Source organism: Crinia signifera, chromosome 4, assembly GCF_055691185.1.
Source record: "Crinia signifera chromosome 4, ASM5569118v1, whole genome shotgun sequence".
In the NCBI taxonomy this organism is placed as follows: domain Eukaryota; kingdom Metazoa; phylum Chordata; class Amphibia; order Anura; family Myobatrachidae; genus Crinia; species Crinia signifera.
In genome coordinates, this window is record NC_139220.1 from 212622596 (window position 1) to 212643600 (window position 21005).

At 42.4% G+C, this 21005-nt stretch overlaps 1 protein-coding gene across 1 annotated transcript; it reads right to left on the reverse strand.

The window, feature by feature from the left end:
* Positions 1–289: 289 nt before the first annotated feature.
* MRPL18 (mitochondrial ribosomal protein L18) lies at positions 290–20680 on the reverse strand. The gene is made up of 4 exons (XM_083183733.1): positions 20461–20680; positions 15652–15838; positions 5425–5656; positions 290–623 (listed from the first exon to the last, which is right to left on the reverse strand). Exons 1-4 carry the CDS (start codon positions 20495–20497, stop codon positions 552–554), a joined length of 528 nt encoding a protein of 175 aa, XP_083039859.1. The 5' UTR covers positions 20498–20680; the 3' UTR covers positions 290–551.
* Positions 20681–21005: the final 325 nt, after the last annotated feature.

Here is a 21005-nt window from a genome sequence, read left to right on the forward strand (position 1 = left end):
TAAGTACAATACACATAACCCTGAGGCACTTATGTATTATATAGCTTCCCTTCTGGACCTGTAACTTGGTGGGACTGCTATGCTATTACTGGTGCCTGTCCTTGTGTTTCCCTCCTATATCCCTATAGATTATAAGCTTGCAGCAGGACCCTCCTACCTCCAAGTCTGTCTGTTGTTACCCAGTTTGTTTTATCCCTGTCTACAATTGTAAAGCGCAACGGAATCTTCTGCGCTATATAAGAAACTGTAAATAAATAATAAATTATATGAATCTCCTCAGGACAAGATATTTCACCAGGAGTGATTGGAAAACTTTAATAGCCATTTTGGGACATAACGTAAACAACTCTACTGTTGCCATCATTTCATTATTGACTTTTATTAGAACTCTACTCAAAGTAGAATACAAAGACTATTCAGAGAGGATGTTTATATACCATAGGAAAAATAAAGTTAAAAAAAAAATGATGTCTGTTTTTTACGTGCGGTATTCACACAAGCTATTGAAAAGAAAAAAAAAATCTGTCAGCAAAACAATCCATTATGAGACGCTATTCATAAATGCGTGGTGGTTCAGTTAATAGTATTCCTCCATCAATCATAGCATTTCGAAACCTTTGCACCTAAAACAAACACAAAAGAAACCATAAGATAGACAACATGATTGTATATGACAGTACCTGCAAACACAAATCCATTATGAATAATTAAATATAGCATGGCAGAAATAATTTCCATGATTATACCACATGAGCCTTCGGCTTATTATTTAGCATTACTGTATTATCATGAAAAACAATATCATCCCTAAAAATACACATGCTGAAGTTGAAAACAATGATGCCCAATGAAAGACGCCAGGTGCAAAAAAAATAAAAAATTGCATTTCTACTTGTGGTACCAGTTACAAAAAAAGTAAGTCACAGCCTCATAACTATAGGTACACAGACCTGATCACCAAGTGCTTTCTACCACGATTACTGATCACCAAGTGCTTCTATCCCTATAGATTGTGAGCAGGGCCCTCCTACCTCTGTCAGTTTGTTACTACCCAGATTGTTTTATTACCATTTCCTATTGTAAAGCGCAATGGAATTTGCTGCGCTATATAAGAAACTGTAAATAATAAAAATTATTCCACAAAGCCCAGGTAAATTATAAATTAGGATCTACGGGGTCCATTTACCAAGCCTCCGAGAGAAAGTGGCCTGAGACAAAGCACAGGACTATCCAATCAGCTGTCATTTTTCAAATTCCAAGGTTTAGTACATGACCGCTTAAGATTTTTAAGTGTATGTACAAGGGAATAACACACTTAGGGGTAGATGTATGAAGCAGGGCTAAGGGAGGAGAAGTGATAAAGGGCCTGGTACTTTATCACCAGCCAATCAGCTCCTAACTGTACCATTTTTAAACCCAGCCTGTTACTTAACAGTCAGAAGCGGATTGGACTGTGATAAAGTACCAGGCACTTTATCACTTTTCCTCCGTTATCCCCGCTTCATACATCTACCCCTTAATTTCTACAGAACCTAAAATTAATTAATCTGGGTGTTAGTACCTAAAATTACTTATTTTGACTACTAGAACCTAATATTTTTGTCATGGATATTTCGGACTTGTTTTCTGGGCGTGCATACTGTAGTAGCACTGATCCCACTTGCTACTGTAGAGGCCTGTGCCTCAAGGGAGTTCAGCTCAGGCTGTCTTTCTACAGAGGTGCTCTGCATGGCGATCCAATGTGCGTCTAGGATAGCAATGTTTCTGCAACCATGTGCTGCAGTAAGCAAAAGGTGCAATCGCAGTGGGCATTCTTTTGCACGAGTCACAGGTACATGGCCTAACTGATCTCTGCCTGTATAAACAACCCAGTTGTTCATTTTCTGGATAATTGTGGGCACTAAACTATAATTTACCTGTCTTCCTTTAAAAAAGCCAACTGTTTTTATTTGAATGAATTCATATGTGTATACATCTAGTTATCACACTAGGCTGTTTTAGCAGGCCTTGCCCAATTGTTAAAGGGCAAAAAACATGCCCTGCCCATTTTACTGTGCCCTGCTAAAACAACTAAACCCATCTGTCCCCACTGCAGGCTTCCAGAGCCCTAGGGAGAAGCCCTGCACCCACGTAGGTGCCGGGCACGCCCCCAGTGAGGGTGGTATTCAATGTTAGGGTCACGGCAGTCGAGCTTGCTCGACCGCCGTGACCCAGTCCCATTCTCGGTCAGCTCAACCGAGAACACGCAGGCGGGATTCAATGTCCCGCCTGCCGGGGAGCGAAAAGGGGGCGTGGCCGCGAGTTGCGGCCGGGAAGAGGCGAGCTGCAGCCGGCAGCTCGTCACTTCCCGGCTGTTCTCGGCAGAACGAGCTCGACAGCTAGAGATGTCGGGCTCGTTCTGCTGAGATACCCTGCTCAATGCTGTCGGGGAAGACAGCATTGAATAGGGCCCGGCGGGCATCTCCCCGGTGGGAGGTGCTCGCCGGAGATTGAATATCCCCCTTAGGCGGACACATCCCACCACATTCAAAGTACCCCTTGTCCCCAGCACACTGCCCTCCTGCAATGCTGGAGGGAACACTACACCTATCCTCAAATTATGCAATATAGCCATAGACAGCATGCTATGTACTTTGTAACTTAGTCCTGCCAAAACACGAATCATAAGTGCCTAATGCACTTTAAGCAAACTAAGATGAAACAGTGAGAAAAAAGTAGCACAGTGGAGGAAATGGTACATAACCTAGTTTAAAAAGGCAAAAGACAGATCTGATTCCAGTGACCCCTGCCGTGTATAGTTACACTTTAGCTGAAACTTTATACCGATTACCTACGTGCCTAATACACTATAGGAAATGTAAGATGAGAAATTAAGGAAAAAAAATTGTAGTGTTTAAAAAAGGCAAAAGTGTGCCATAATTCATTCTGGTTTACCTATGACATATCAGTTAACTGCAATGTTTTAGACTGTTTAAAAGATGTAGGAGCAGACTGGTTGGTAGTTTATTTTTCTCCACCTTGGGTGGATACAAACAAGAACAACCTTGGCACAGTATAATGGCAGAATCGTTCAGTGTACCTGTAATTGTGCACATTTTCTGGCTGGCTGTATTGCACAGCCAACCAGAAGTTATTGTATATGGTGCCATGCTGCATGGTACATCACGCTGCAAACCCTTGCGCTGTGCAAATGTGTATGCACAGTACGATGCAGGTTCCCGTTGCATGTGAGATCAGCCAGATCACACATCACTCAGTACATTTGCAGTAGCAGAACAGAGGAAAAATGGGCAGCATGTGATTTGTCCCATATGGCGCAAAAAGGATAGTTGTGTGAAGATACATCTGTAGATGAACTCAGGAAACACAACCTTCTAAAAATATTACGAGTATATTTAGAATTTACTCAATTAATTATTTTAGGTAAGCAAAAGCTTTATTAGCATAAATTGTTGATGTGCTTTCACAGTAAATCTTACAAATTTAGTTTATTCTATTTTAGATTATTGCTGCCCTTAACAAGATGAAACCCAAAGAGCTCTTCTTACAGGACCCTCCTTTAATTACCGAATCATAGAACGGGAACAAACATAGGCAATGCAGGATCCAAATGCACACATGAGCTTTGAAAAATGACCACACTGTTTAGATAGCCTTCATCAACAGCGCAAACTAAGCCTATCAGTCTGATGAATACATTTATGAACTGCTACACTTTACGTCCAAGATAAACAAAGATGCTTTTAAGCTGAAATAGAGCAAATAAAGATAGACATACAAATGAAAGGTAACATGACAAAATAATATGGGCACTCCTGTGTGTATATTGACATGGTAATGTCCTCTGCTTGTTTGTGCACCCAAAGTAAATGAAAACGCTGTGACAACCATAGGGGTTTATATACAAGAGGCCATGAGACTAATTATTATCATTAATCCATACAAAAGACACATACATGGCGCTGTGGCTAAGCCTGTGCAATTTAATAAAACATGGCATGTCAAAAACACTGACTAACAATGATTCCTAGAAGCAAAAAGGGTTTGAAATCTATTCAAGTGTTCCTATATTCCAATTAAATTGTAGGGTTTTTTTTTCTGTCAGTTTACCTAAACGATAACTGCTGAAATGAATGGAGGAAGCGAGCTGAGGGTAGAAATAAAAAAACACCTATACATACACCGCAAAGAGAAGTCACACAGGTGATGAGGCCTACTGCTATTAACAAAGGGGGTTATTCAGACCTGATCAGATCCCCGCTAAAAATTGCAGCGACCTAATGATTTTTCCGCTGTGTGCAGTCTGCGCAAAAAAAAAAAAGGCTTGTGAGGGCACTAAACTAAGACTTGCATAGAGTGGAGGAGCCAACCCATTAAATAAAAATTTAAAGTGCCAGCTCCCAGTTACTACACATTCTGTACAGATTCTGGAATGTCCCCTGCTGGATGAAGGAGAAACAATATTTCTGAAAATTTTACGCATTAAACAAAAAACAAGAAAGCAAAAGGTGTCACCATCTCAGTAGACCTCAAAAAACAATTTGGATTTTGAATATTTTGGAAATCAGATATGGAAGACTCAACCTGTACAAATGAAAGATATGCCCCTTTACAATTGTACGAGTTGTTGCCAGGTCAACGTGTGGTGTGAAAGGGCCTTTTCAAATTACCCGTGTCCAACAACCCAGCATTCCGACCCGGGTTAAAAGAAGGGTTAAACCCTGGTTGGACCCGGGTTGCTGTGCAGTGTGAACTGGTAACCCGGGTCAAGCTCCGGCACACTCCCTTTAGGCCTTTAGGATGGCTCACCTCGCAAATGCCGGGTCACTCCCGGAACGGACCCATGTCCAAATCCAGGGTGCAACCCAGTATTTGCAATGTGAAAGGGTGCCGGATGACTGCCCGATAGTCAGGATTCCGAAGGTCAGTACTCCGACATCGGAATCCCGACTGAGAGGGGCTATTCTTCCTTGTGGGGGTACACAACCACCATAGAACCTGTGGCGAGCAAAGCGAGCCAACGAGCCCGCAGCATGGCAAGCACAGCAAGCCGGCAAGGGGCTTGTTTGCGTTGGCCCCGCTGTTGGGGCATCAGCAGTCGGTATACTGACCTTCAGTATCCCGATTGTCGGACCACCATAGCACACCCAGGTGAAAGGGGTATAAATACAACATGGACTGCCATACATACAGCAAAATATTTCTAAAGCAAAAATCATGACGGATGAATTGAAATCTTTACCAACTGTTGATTGCAAAGTGAACCTTCTCTTCTTGTGCTCTTATTCTGGAGAAACGAAGGTTCACCATGATTGGGGAGACTATTTCACAGGGGACAATTACAAAAGCATTATAATAATATTTGTTCTGCAAGTCAGACCATAATGACTCTGTAAAATTATATGAGCAGATCTTTAATCTTACCGATTCACAGCGAAAAACCCAGGGGATCTCCCGAAAAAGCATGTAATGTATTCCTGCCTCTAGGCAACGCTGAGACAAGATTCTACCTATATTCTCACAGGCCATGGCATCTTTTGTGCTGTAAAGATGTTTTTTCACTGCCCATTCTGCAGTGGAGGCAGAGACCACGACATTGCCATCAGCATGTTCCACCACTGCAGTCACATGGTGCCCGCTGCGTTCCAGGCGTAGTCTACAATAAATAAATACATTTAAAAAAGTATTTGGATCTTCACAATCAGAACAGCAGATGCTCTTACACTATAAACTTACTCTTACCTCCTTTAACCTATAGTAATGATATATGTGTCCATATACAGTACATCTAAGCCTTCTTGCTGTTGTGTGACTCAGTAGTGCAAACCGGTTTTCGTGTGTGTCTTACCATTAAAATGTGTCTTAATCACAAAATGATGCATATGACGTACAAGCTGATTACATTGATATGAGGCATGTCTATATTCTTTGTATGATGACGGCTGTATCTGCATATGAAATGCTAAGTTATGGTTTCACTGGAAAACACTTTAGCATAGCTGTTAGTATGCAGAGACAGCCGTGGTCATACAAATAATATAGGCATGCTGCATATTATTTCAATCAGCAGGAGCTGCTTGTACATCATGGGCCAGATGCATTAAGCTTCAAAAGTGATAAAATGGAGAGTGATAACTAACCAGCGCCTACCTGTCATTTTTCAAACATAGTCTGTGACATAGCAGAGAGGAGCCGATTGGCTGGTTATTTATTACTCTCCATTTTATCACTTTTCAAGCTTAGTGCATCTGGCCCCATGTATGAATCATTTGTCACATATGATGCATTAGGATGGGAAATGCATATTTAGAGATGCTTGGCGCTGCCCATTCATGCAGTGCTCAAGCATTATGTGTAACAAGACTTGTAGCACATGGAGGATAGATGTGGACACATCTGTACTTCCCTTATGGTTTAATTGCTGCCAGTGACAAAAGTCTATTTTTTCTTGAAAACGGCTCAGTCTGTTTTAATCTCTTTATCCAAAAAATAAAATCATTACAACACTTCTAAAGTGTGAAAAGTATAAAAATGCTCCAAGGAAAGGTATTGTTAGCTTATTAAAATTCTACGATGGGATATGGTCAGGAATGGTGAGAAGATGGGGGACAATGTTTCCCCTTTCAGCATAACATTTGGCAGATTTAAATCTTAGCAAATAGGTATGTGTCTCTATGGGAGATTAGATAGATAAATAAATAAAAAAATCAGTAAAAATAATAAACCCTTGATCGGGTTACTATGTGTAATTGGCTAAACTGTTAACTCTGCAAGTCTATTAGAGCTTTCGAGCCCTGGAGCTTAGATTTTACTTTATAAAGTCACAAATCCTGTTCTCTAAAACCCCCTTACAGGTAATTTTATCTTTTTGAAGCCTCTTGTACTGACAGCCTAAGAAACAATCCTTATTGGGAAAATATGATCTCTTCCTCTAGAAAAAAATGTGCATGTGTCTTATCACCTGAGCCCATCTCCTGCTCATTTGAAAGACTTGCAAGTATGGCTATCTCACAGATAGACGCGGTGACAGTTTCAACATGTCTGCTGTCCCTGACAGCAGACATGTCCGTGCATGCCCAGGGGGGGCTGCGATGCCGCCCCCCCGTCGGCGATCGCTGTGATTGGCTGTTCAGTGTGAACAGCCATTCACAGCGTTTTCTGTGTCACCGGCGAATAACGTTCGCCGGTGACACGCGATCGGAGGTGATTGGTGCTGTAAAGTACAGCACCAATCACCGCGGGGTGTAAGGGTGACACTGGTGTCACCCCACCTCACCCCGCCCGCCCCCAAAGGCCGTGATTGGTCCGTCGGACCGACGGACCAATCACAGCCATGGAGGGGGGTTTAAACTAACGGTGACTGCACTGCAGACGCCATTCCGGTCTGGAATTGCGTGCAGTGCGGTCACCGTGCCTAGCTGCCGCGATATACTGACCAGAACCTTGCAAAATACTTACCTGATCCTTGCAAATATCTTGCCTGCTTCATCGCTGCTTGTAGTGTGCTGTATGCTTCCTGGATCCTGTTACTTGTGACTTCCTGTGTTGAGACCTTGTGCTGCTGCAGTGTAATAGCGTTAGTTAGATAGAGAGAGATAGAGAGAGATAGTGTCAGAGAGTGCTATATTTTGTGCTGCTGCAGTGTGATATAGTTATAGAGAGAGAGATAGAGAGAGATAGAGAGAGATAGAGAGAGATAGAGAGGCCTAGTGACAGAGAGTGCTATATTTTGTGCTGCTGCAGTGTGATAGTTATAGATAGAGAGATAGAGAGAGATAGAGAGATAGAGAGAGAGAGATAGAGATAGTGACAGATTGTGCTATATATTTTTTATATAACTGACTGCTGCCCCCCCTTTTGTGCTGATCAGTATAAATTAACTGATCAGCAACTTTTTGGGGGCGCAGGTTTTTTTTATATATATATATATACCTGTCACTGCTGCTGCTGCAGTGTCATAGAGTGTTAGATAGTGAGAGATAGAGAGAGATAGTGACAGAGAGTGATAGAGAGTGCTAAATTTTGTGTCTGCTGCCCCCGCCTTTTGTGCTGATCACTATATCTGAGGTGATCAGCAACTTTTTGGGGGTGCAGAGGTTTTTTTTTTTTTTATATATACCTGCCAGTTGCACTGTCAGTTGCACCAAAGGTTGTGCACCTGCTGCCCCTCACTGGTAATCAGTGTCGCATCACTGATCACCTTTTTTTTTTTTGTGTGTGCTGTGGGGTCTTTTTTTAATTTTTTTTTTACACACACTGTGATTTTGTGGGTGTCCTGTGGCCGCTGTGCGCTGATCAGTGACGTACATCACTGATCATCTTTTTCGGCACAGGGTTGATCTATTTTTTTTTTTTTTTTTGATCAAATTCCTGTTGCCTTTGAGCGCTGTTCAGTGACGGACGTTACTGACCAACATCTGTGCTCAATTTTTGGCGCAGGACCTTTTTTTTTTTTTTTTTTAACCCCTTCAATTTTTTTTTTTAACCCCTTCAATTTTTTTTTTTTGTATAAAGTATTTTTTTTTTTCTGCACTACATACACACTACACACTACATACCCCCCGGGTTGAAATAAAGTTTGTACCCCCCCCTACACTATACACGTGTTGAAACATTTCACTACCAGTAACACAAAAATAAAAATGGCATCCCAAATGTCATCCCAAATGTCATCCCAGTCATCCAGAAGAATGTATTCAGCGGAGGAGGCATATGCCATGATTGCTTCTGACTCTGACACAGCCAGTGATGCAAGCGGGGAATTTGAAGGATTCGCCTTAAGCTCCTCTTCCTCCTCTGGTGATGAGGGACCCCCTCAAAGACGCCCCCGTAGAGCAGCTGAGACCCCCCCCCCCAATAATTGATCTCGTATGGACCCCACCACCAGACAATTTTGAGCCCCAGGTTCCTGAGTTTTTGGCCATGCCAGGAATCCAATTTGATTCCACAGGTCTCAGAGAAATTGACTTTTTCAAATTATTTTTCTCTGATGATTTTATAAATTTAATGGTGGACCAAACTAATTTATATGCCCAGCAGTTTATTGCTCAAAACCCCACGTCATCATTTGCTAGGTGGACCCCTGTAGATGCAGTAGAGATGATGACGTTTTGGGGTCTGGTGTTTCATATGGGCATAGTAAAAAAGCCAGAAATTAGGCAATATTGGAGTACAGATGTTCTGTACAGCACCCCATTTTACCGTATGGCCATGCCCCGGGCTCGATTTGAGACGATCCTTAAATTTTTGCATTACAACGATAATGCACAGTGCCCACCCAGAGATGATCCCACCTTTGACCGGCTATTCAAAGTCAGGCCGGTCATTGATCATTTCAGTGCCAAATTTGAAGACATGTACATCCCAGATAAATTAATTTGCATAGACGAGTCCCTTATACATTTTAAAGGAAGGGTTAAATTCCGCCAGTACCTTCCCAGTAAGAGGGCAAGGTATGGCATAAAAATGTATAAGCTGTGTGAAAGCACCTCAGGGTACACTCACAGGTTTAGGGTATATGAAGGGAAGGATTCAAGAATTGAACCGCCAGAATGCCCCCCCTCCCTCGTAGGTGTTAGTGGAAAAATTGTCTGGGATTTAGTGCACCCCTTCCTGGATAAAGGTTATCACCTCTATGTGGATAACTTTTACACCAGCATCCCCCTGTTTAAGGCCCTTGGTTCAAGAGGTACAGCAGCTTGCGGTACTGTGCGCAAGAACCAAAGAGGCCTCCCAAAAACGCACATTGCCCAAGTAATGAAAAGGGGTGAAAGCAGGGGAATATGCACCGAAAATATGTTGTTGGTCAAATATAAGGACAAGAGGGATGTCCTTATACTGACAACAATTCACGGAGACAGTACCACCTCCGTCCCTGTACGAGGTACCAGTACCCACACCTCAAAACCTAATTGTATCCTGGATTACAATAGGTACATGGGCGGAGTGGATCTTTCAGATCAGGTACTGAAGCCGTACAGTGCCCTGCGGAAAACAAAAATCTGGTACAAGAAGCTGGCCGTGTATATCATCCAGATGGCACTGTATAACGCTTACGTGCTATTCCGTTCTACCGGCCAGAGGGGGACATTTATGCACTTTCAAGAGGAAGTCATAAAGGGCCTAATATTTGGGAACCAGCAGGCAGAGGGCCCCAGTACTTCTAGTACTGGCCCCCGTATTGTACCAGGGCAGCATTTTCCTGATGAAATCCCCTCCACTGGAAAAAAGGGCAGGACACAAAAAAGGTGCAAAGTTTGCTATAAAAAGGGAATAAGAAAGCAAACTATTTTCCAGTGTGACACTTGCCCCGACAAACCCGGCCTATGTATAAAGGAGTGTTTTAAAATATACCACACATCTATGGATTATTAGGTTCATAATTTCACCGTGCTTCGGGGGTCTTGCTAATGCCACATAGCACCCACCATTCATTCCACCAGAATCTGAGCCGCAAAATCCAAAAATCACTCCTTCCCTTCTGAGTCCTGCCATGCACCCAACTGGTATTTTTTGGTCACATGTGAGGCATTGCCGTACTCGGGAGAAATTGGGGCACAGATTTTGGGGTGCTTTTTCTCCTTCATACCTTCTGAAAATGAAAAATTTTGAGCCAGAACTGCATTTTTGTGTAAAAAAATGTAATTTTTCATTTTCACTGCCCACTTGTATCAAAATTGGTGAAACCCCTGGGGGTTTGAAATGTACACTATACCCCTAGATGAATTCCCTGAGGGGTGTACTTTGCAAAATGGGGTCACTTGTGGGGGGGTTCCACTGTATTGGTGCTTTGGGGGTCTTGCTAATGCGACATAGCACCCACCATCATTCCACCAGAATTTGTGCTACAAAATCCAAATATCACTCCTTCCCTTCTGAGTCCTGCCACTTTTTGGTCACACATGAGGCATTGCCGTACTCGGGAGAAATTGGGGCACAGATTTTGGGGTGCTTTGTCTCCTTCATTCCTTCTGAAAATGAAAAATTTTGAGCCAGAACTGCATTTTTGTGTAAAAAAATGTAATTTTTCATTTTCACTGCCCACTTGTATCAAAATTGGTGAAACCCCTGGGGGTTTGAAATGTACACTATACCCCTAGATGAATTCCCTGAGGGGTGTACTTTGCAAAATGGGGTGACTTGTGGGGGGGTTCCACTGTATTGGTGCTTGGGGGGTCTTGCTAATGCGACATAGCACCCACCAAAATTCCACCAGAATCTGTGCTGCAAAATCCAAAAATCACTCCTTCCCTTCTGAGTCCTGCCATGCACCCAACTGGTATTTTTTGGTCACATATGAGGCATTGCCGTACTCGGGAGAAATTGGGGCACAGATTTTGGGGTGCTTTTTCTCCTTCATACCTTCTGAAAATGAAAAATTTTGAGCCAGAACTGCATTTTTGTGTAAAAAATGTAATTTTTCATTTTCACTGCCCACTTGTATCAAAATTGGTGAAACCCCTGGGGGTTTGAAATGTACACTATACCCCTAGATGAATTCCCTGAGGGGTGTAGTTTGCAAAATGGGGTCACTTGTGGGGGGGGTTCCACTGTATTGGTGCTTGGGGGGTCTTGCTAATGCGACATAGCACCCACCAAAATTCCACCAGAATCTGAGCTGCAAAATCCAAAAATCACTCCTTCCCTTCTGAGTCCTGCCATGCACCCAACTGGTATTTTTTGGTCACATGTGAGGCATTGCCGTACTCGGGAGAAATTGGGGCACAGATTTTGGGGTGCTTTTTCTCCTTCATACCTTCTGAAAATGAAAAATTTTGAGCCAGAACTGCATTTTTGTGTAAAAAAAATGTAATTTTTCATTTTCACTGCCCAGTTGTATCAAAATTGGTGAAACCCCTGGGGGTTTGAAATGTACACTATACCCCTAGATGAATTCCCTGAGGGGTGTAGTTTGCTAAATGGGGTCACTTGTGGGGGGGTTCCACTGTATTGGTGCTTGGGGGGTCTTGCTAATGCGACATAGCACCCACCAAAATTCCACCAGAATCTGAGCTGCAAAATCCAAAAATCACTCCTTCCCTTCTGAGTCCTGCCATGCACCCAAATGGTATTTTTTGGTCACATGTGAGGCATTGCCGTACTCGGGAGAAATTGGGGCACAGATTTTGGGGTGCTTTTTCTCCTTCATACCTTCTGAAAATGAAAAATTTTGAGCCAGAACTGCATTTTTGTGTAAAAAATGTAATTTTTCATTTTCACTGCCCACTTGTATCAAAATTGGTGAAACCCCTGGGGGTTTGAAATGTACACTATACCCCTAGATGAATTCCCTGAGGGGTGTAGTTTGCAAAATGGGGTGACTTGTGGGGGGGTTCCACTGTATTGGTGCTTGGGGGGTCTTGCTAATGCGACATAGCACCCACCAAAATTCCACCAGAATCTGAGCTGCAAAATCCAAAAATCACTCCTTCCCTTCTGAGTCCTGCCATGCACCCAACTGGTATTTTTTAGTCACATGTGAGGCATTGCCGTACTCGGGAGAAATTGGGGCACAGATTTTGGGGTGCTTTTTCTCCTTCATACCTTCTGAAAATGAAAAATTTTGAGCCAGAACTGCATTTTTGTGTAAAAAAAAATGTAATTTTTCATTTTCACTGCCCACTTGTATCAAAATTGGTGAAACCCCTGGGGGTTTGAAATGTACACTATACCCCTAGATGAATTCCCTGAGGGGTGTACTTTGCAAAATGGGGTGACTTGTGGGGGGGTTCCACTGTATTGGTGCAACATAGCACCCACCATTCATTCCACCAAAATCTGTGCTGCAAAATCCAAAAATCACTCCTTCCCTTCTGAGTCCTGCCATGCACCCAACTGGTATTTTTTGGTCACATGTGAGGCATTGCCGTACTCGGGAGAAATTGGGGCACAGATTTTGGGGTGCTTTTTCTCCTTCATACCTTCTGAAAATGAAAAATTTTGAGCCAGAACTGCATTTTTGTGTAAAAAATGTAATTTTTCATTTTCACTGCCCACTTGTATCAAAATTGGTGAAACCCCTGGGGGTTTGAAATGTACACTATACCCCTAGATGAATTCCCTGAGGGGTGTAGTTTGCAAAATGGGGTCACTTGTGGGGGGGTTCCACTGTATTGGTGCTTGGGGGGTCTTGCTAATGCGACATAGCACCCACCAAAATTCCACCAGAATCTGAGCTGCAAAATCCAAAAATCACTCCTTCCCTTCTGAGTCCTGCCATGCACCCAACTGGTATTTTTTGGTCACATGTGAGGCATTGCCGTACTCGGGAGAAATTGGGGCACAGATTTTGGGGTGCTTTTTCTCCTTCATACCTTCTGAAAATGAAAAATTTTGAGCCAGAACTGCATTTTTGTGTAAAAAATGTAATTTTTCATTTTCACTGCCCACTTGTATCAAAATTGGTGAAACCCCTGGGGGTTTGAAATGTACACTATACCCCTAGATGAATTCCCTGAGGGGTGTACTTTGCAAAATGGGGTGACTTGTGGGGGGGTTCCACTGTATTGGTGCAACATAGCACCCACCATTCATTCCACCAGAATCTGTGCTGCAAAATCCAAAAATCACTCCTTCCCTTCTGAGTCCTGCCATGCACCCAACTGGTATTTTTTGGTCACATGTGAGGCATTGCCGTACTCGGGAGAAATTGGGGCACAGATTTTGGGGTGCTTTTTCTCCTTCATACCTTCTGAAAATGAAAAATTTTGAGCCAGAACTGCATTTTTGTGTAAAAAAATGTAATTTTTCATTTTCACTGCCCACTTGTATCAAAATTGGTGAAACCCCTGGGGGTTTGAAATGTACACTATACCCCTAGATGAATTCCCTGAGGGGTGTAGTTTGCAAAATGGGGTCACTTGTGGGGGGGTTCCACTGTATTGGTGCTTGGGGGGTCTTGCTAATGCGACATAGCACCCACCAAAATACCACCAGAATCTGAGCTGCAAAATCCAAAAATCACTCCTTCCCTTCTGAGTCCTGCCATGCACCCAAATGGTATTTTTTGGTCACATGTGAGGCATTGCCGTACTCGGGAGAAATTGGGGCACAGATATTGGGGTGCTTTGTCTCCTTCATACCTTCTGAAAATGACAAATTTGGAGCCAGAACTGCATTTTTGTGTAAAAAAAATAATTTTTCATTTTCACTGCCCAGTTGTACCACAATTGGTGAAACCCCTGGGGGTTTGAAATGTACACTATACCCCTAGATGAATTCCCTGAGGGGTGTAGTTTGCAAAATGGGGTCACTTGTGGGGGGGTTCCTAACTTTTAGCATCTTATGGTGCCTAGAAACCTACATGGTGCCTAAAAAATAATCTCATAAAAAGGAGGCTCCAAAATCAAGTAGGTGCTCCTTCTATTATGAAGCCTGTGGTTTGGTCAACGTGCACACTAGGGCCACATATAGGATATTTATGAAAACAAAAGAATTGGGGGAATCAATTTTTAGTCACATTTCTCTAGTAAAATGTACTGTGTTCCTTAGAAAAATGTATTAAAATTGCAAATCTGCAAAAAAAATGAAATTTTGAAATTTCACCTACACTTTGTTTTAATTCCTGTGAAACACCTAAAGGGTTAACAAACTTCCAAAATGCTGTTTTGAATACTGTGAGGGGTGCAGTTTTTGAAATGGTATCATTTATGGGGGTGTCTCACATACAAGTCCCTCAAAGTCACATCAGAACTGAACTGGTCCCTAAAAAAATCAGTGTTTGAAATTTTCTTGAAAATTTGAGAATTTGCTATTCATATTGTAAGCCTCCTAGTGTCCAAAAAAATTAAAAGGAAGTTGAAATAATGATGGAAACATAAAGTAGACATATGGTCTATGTTAGTTATTAACTATTTTGAGTGGTATGATTATTTGTCTCACAAGCAGAAAATTTAACATTTTGCAAATTGCTAAATTTTCCATTTTTTTACGACATTTTGGTATTTTTCACAAAAAAACACAGACTGTATCGACCCAAATTTACCACTAATTTGAAGTACAATGTGTCACGAAAAAACAATCTCAAAATCACTGGGATAAGTAAAAGCAAAAAAAAGTTATCCCCACTTAAGTGAGACATGTCAGATTTGAAAAAAAGGGCTCTGTCAGGAACGCAAAAACTGGCTCTGTCAGGAAGGGGTTAATATATATGTTAGGGCAGTGGCACACAATGTACTTATTTTGAATTAAATGAGGTCTGCCAATATACCTTCCCTCCCGGATCAGTGTGCCTTTTATAATTAGGGGGTGAGGCCCTACATAGGTATTGCCAAATACATATTACTGTCTGCCAGATCACGTATATCCCCCAAAAGAAACATTCCTGGACTACTGTATACTAAGGGTCTCAACTCAGAAGTGTCACTCCTGTGTGTTAGACGCAGAACTGTACCGGCTAGAAATAAATTTGTGTCTGCATACAATGTGTTACGTTGGTTACCAGATTTTCTGTTTACAGTGTTGTTGGCAAAAAATCCATTTAGGAAATGATGAGACTCTTCCAGACATCAAGGCTCCAGCACATTTTAAATATGTAGCAGATTTAGAAGTTCTGAAGGGATTTTGTGTTGCTTACCTTTCTTTCCAAATTAGAACTCCAAATGCAATGACGCTTAAATGTATTAAAACACATTTGGGACACTCATTTCTTACCTATGCCAATATTGTCTTGTTGGCCACACAGTGCCCCAACCCCGATCTTTAACTGCTAGCGCAAGGCGCTCTAGATTACGAGGGTTCCGATTGATGAAATCTGGATTAACAATTGCATTCTCTTCAGTGTCTATTTCGTGAACTTTTGAAGTCTGAAGATTGGCAGAGGTACTTGCAGGACGGATAGCTATGAAAAGAAAACAAAAAATAAATACTTTAGTAACTATGCAAAATTCAACATGATGAAGTTACCATCCACATAGTCATAGGATAAATTGGACAATCAGACGCAGAACTTTGTCCAAAAGGGAGAACAGTAGTAATTGCAGTTGTCATATTTGGGAGATTGGGGTTTTGTTTCTAAAACCGCAGTTGTAATTGCATATAGATATGGCTACAATAATTAGATTGCACTTTTGGTCCCTTCACTGCAGTGAAAAAAGAAATATTGCTCAGATATATAAACGACTACTCAACAGTACAGAGATCTGTCCAAACTCAAGTTCTTTATTTACAAAGCAGCTGCAGCATCCAGGCGGGTTTGAGGGGAAATTTTAAAACGACATTCACAAATCTGTGTAAATCCCCACTGTATGCATAACTGGAACCCACTGAAAAGCAGCGGCTTCTCCGAAATAAAGCACACAATCTTTAAATGTTAACAATACTTGCACATACATTACCATACATACCACAATACAGGATTACCTGCTACCGATCAATACATGACCAGTAAATGTCATTTGTGTAATGCTGCCACCTACTGTACTCAGGATAATATTATATTTGACAGTAAAATTGCTGCGTAAAATTATTCATTTTTAATTTATATAGTAACTACAGATTACAAAGCACTTTACAAAGAATTATTTTTATTCTTTGTCACACAAACCCATATGCACTAGAGTAGAAGCACCTCAAAGCATTGGGTCAGGCATGCAATTCTAAAAAAGGGCACCACAACACACCTTCACAGTATACTGTAGCAGAACCTCAGCCACAACCCTCACAGCATATATAGCGCTCGCCACACTATATAAAATCAACTCCACACTGACGTGGATGGTGGCGGTATGAAAAGGTTGGAGGACGCGTACCGCCGCCCCTCGCGGTCTTGCTGCGTTTACCATGCTTCAGGTTGGCGTGGGGGTGCTTTTAACATTGTAAGCATCCATTACGGTGCTTATACAATTAATAATCTTATAGGGGGCCATTTAACATTGAAAACACCCATTAGGGTGCTTATACAATTTTAAATCGTATACCATCATATATGGCATACAATGGCATATAATGCGATGGTATACGCTTTAAAATTGTATAACATCGGCTGCCACCGCGTAACATCGCATACCATTGTATGCCTTATGGTATGCGATGCAATGGGTGCCGTGCTACTAAACAAGTACCAAACATTCATTAAATTAACCTCAAATTACAGTCAAATACAACCTTGGTATGTATATTCTTATATCGCCGCTGTTTGCAGAAATTATCACTGATATGTAGAGTGATCATATATATCAGTGATAATTTTGACTCTAAATTGATGTTAATATTTTTGCTCATTAAAAAAAGGGGGATTTTGTACTTTGCATTATGAATTCTGCTGATTTAGGCAGATATGTGACAATCATGGCATCACTTACATTGTAACCACTTGGTCCATGTGAGAGTGTGTGTGTGTGTGTGTGTGTGTGTGTGTGTGTTGGAAATGCACAAATGGTCTATACTTTCTGACTTGACTATCAATTGTAATCATTAAAAAGCAAGATGATACCCCTTTCAGACATGCGACCTGGAAATTACCTGCCATTTTGAGTGCAGGGTAATTTTGTCAGGTGCAGTCTGACATCCATACACACTGAGCAGCAAATTACCGGGTTAAAAATGTAAACCTGGTAATTTGCTGAATTACACAGGTAGTTCTTCAGTCTATACCTGGGTCACCGACCTCGGTAAAAAGAAGGTTTGATGACCCAGGATTTAAGACCCAGGTTGATCCTTTCAGACTGAACAAATTACTGGGTAGAACTGCTTCATGCAGTAATTTGATGTTTAATGTGTAGTGCATGAACCAAAACTTAACCAAACTCTACTGAGAACAATTATTTTTGTCCCAATGGTTTATCACTTCCCAGTACTGAGATATTTGTATTTGGGCAATTGGCTACACATATGGAAATCGCTGTCCCCTATGAATTAGAGGACTTCCATTAAAATAGTGAATTGCAGATATTTATTATCTGTATGCTTGGTCTGGTTGTAGACATGGAAAACACTTACGATTATAAGACTGTTAAATGCATAGCTGGAACTCATTTCCCAAGTTCACATGAAATTATTTATAATTGTTTCTGACAATTTTCCTAGATTAGCTGACCTTCCATGTTTCCAGCCAAATGTATGAAGCCTGGAGCAAATGTATGAAGCTTGGAAATGTATGGTGACTGGAGCATGTGAATCCCAGCCCATGCCCCAATGCATAGGCTGTGACCTGATAACAACTACAAGTCACATTGCTGTGTTGCTAGCACCTGTGAAAGCTATAGTAAGCGCCACAATTACTCAGACACCCGGTAAGTGGAGCTTCACTTCTCTGATTAAACTACTTCATATTGTTTTAGTGCGTGCATAGAAAAATATAATAAGCATCCATTACTTGTTTATTTTTTGAACCTCCACTCCAGATCCAATGTCCAAAGGGAAAGTGCACCAAAGGCCCGCCAACTTCCCTAGATAAAGCTGGGTAACCATCTGATGGAATGTGGTCATATCGTCAACAATCATTAGGTTGACCACTATTGGTCAACAGGCCAAAGGTGAATATGCATTAGGTGGACATAGACAAATTGTCAACGCAAGCCCACGGTCAACATTCAGGATTTTTTTTAAAAAGGAATTTACCATCCCAGTGGACATGGAGGGGGAATATAATAGTGTGCAGACTCATGTCGACCTTTTCCATGTGTTGACCATGTCTATGTCAACCTTTTTGGTGTTTCAACCTTTGGTCTGTCAACCGATAGTGGTCAACATTATGACAGTTGACCAAGCTCCTGCGACCAGCGATCATAAGGGGGCTAAAACGGGAGCGCGCACCCGGCGATTTATCGCCGGTGCACACTCCAATTGCTGGCAATATGGTTGCTCAGCGACCATATTGCCAGCGATTATAGCCCATGTGTACGCATCTTAAGAAACATCAGTGGGAATCAATAAATACCAGAACTGGACTGCACAGGCTCCAGTCATCACTATCTGACATTCTGTTTGTAATGTCCCGTTCAGGGGGGTGTCACATCCAGTGGGGATGCTGGTGACACCTGTCACCAGAGAAAGGGGAGGGAGAGTTTACAGCCTCCCTGTATGGTTTGAGAATGTAGTAATAACCAGAATGGCCTGGACCATACTAACCCTCTCCATGAGGGAGAAAAATGCTCTGTTCCTGGACTTCCCTGGTAATGTATGATTGCCATCACCTGTGGTGAGCTAGTTAATGGATACGAAAGGTGTTTCACCACAGTGATGGCAATCATACATTACCAGGGAAGTCCAGGAACAGGGCATTTTTTCCCTCATGGAGAGGGTCAGGTAGGCAAGTATGGCCTGGACTATACAGAGAGGCTGTAGGTCCGGGCTACACATAGCAGCCAAGGCCGTCGTTCCTGTTCCGTGGGACCCTCTTGGCCACAAGAAGGCCGGTTTCACACACTCCGGCTCCTGCCGGAGGGTTAAATCCCGCATGGCCAGGGAGCCGTGCTGCACACATTAGTTGTGAATGGACACTATTGTGTCCCTTCACATGGGACGGCCCGGCTGCACCCGGATCCCACAGATGGAAGGGACGGCTGCCGGGCTGTGGCCATCCCCTCCATGATAAACTACTGTGTGCGGCACGGCTCCCTGGCCGTGCGGGATTTCACCGCCCGGAAGTCTGTGTGTGGCCAGATTCCGCAGGATCATTGAAATGTATGCATTCACCTTGAAAATCGGTCATCCCGCCATCCTGTTCTAACGCAACATGCTGTGGGAGGACCTAATGTGTGAGCAGCATTGTGTGGCCCAGCCTGTAATCTCTCCTTTCCGAATCTTCTAGGTAACAGCGGTCACAAGCACCCCTTGCATGGGACAATACAAATCCTGGAATGTCAGTTTGATGAATGGAGCCTCTCCGGTCAGGCATTCCGGTTTTTACCAAGTCCCGACATCAATGCACTAATGAGGAAGTGATATTACTGCACATGCTGGGAAGCTCCATAAGGAAGAAACTGATCATTTAAATAATTCATTTTATAGGGACAAAGAAAGTGGTGATAGTACATCTCTCATCATATTCAATTCAAGGAAAACTTGTGCATACAGAGAAAACTCATGCTTTAGTTGCATACTTCCCAACACGACCCTCTCCAGGAGGGACACAATGCTCTGTTCCTGGACTTAATTTAGGATTACCATCACCTGTGTTGAAACACCTTCATGATCATGTTACCTGCTCAAAACAGGTGATGGTAATTATAAATGAAGAGGGAAGTCCAGAAACAGAGCATTGTGTCCCTCCTGGAGAGGGTCATGTTGAGAGGTATGTAGTTGTAATATATATGTATGACGAATAATACAAACGAGTGTCCTGCTAAGAACAGCTTACATCGAAGTACTTTGACATGAATGTATAGATTTGATTGTGAACACACAGTAACACTACTGAAAGACGTTACTCGTCCTTATGCAGAAGTATCACCTGTCACTTACCTGACACAAGCACACCTGCACACGCAATGCTTGATAAGCGGCATTAAGTCGTCTTACCTAGAATAAGATTTCTGCTTCGTCTAAGCAGGGACATGGTTACATAAAGCCCGTGAAATATTAATTTGGCATTAGAGATGTGTTATTTGCCGCTTTCAGCCTGGGTTACTGTAGCTCACAGGACACGGGGACGAGACAGGGCGCAGACATATTTCTTGTGGGAAACTTCCGCTGCCCTCACTTAGAATCGTTAACTGTCGGCCATTTTGGTTATGGGCATCTCTCAGCTTCCTATCATGCGCATGTGAATAACAAATATATTAATTTAAGAGGCGTCTGATCTGATGACGGCATGCTCTGAGGGCGGTGTCAGTGGCGCTAGCTGGATTATTATGTATTTATTTATAGTATTTTGGAGTCTGCAACCTCATCTATAGTAGAGGCAATATACATACCTCCCAACATGACCCATGCCAGGAGGGACACAATGCTCTGCTCCTGGACTTTCTTCATATGCATGATTACCTTCATCTGTGCTGAACAGGCTAATTGATCAGAAAGGTGCTTCACCACAGGTGATGGCAATCATACAATAAGAAGGAAGT

Coding starts and splice junctions, on each gene's coding strand:
- MRPL18 (XM_083183733.1), bottom strand. CDS start 20,497: ATGTCCCTGCTTAGACGAAGCAGAAATCTTATTCTAG. Junction 15,839..20,460: donor AAGCAGAAATCTTATTCTAG/GTAAGACGACTT, acceptor TTCTTTTCATAG/CTATCCGTCCTGCAAGTACC. Junction 5,657..15,651: donor ACAAGACAATATTGGCATAG/GTAAGAAATGAG, acceptor TATTTATTGTAG/ACTACGCCTGGAACGCAGCG.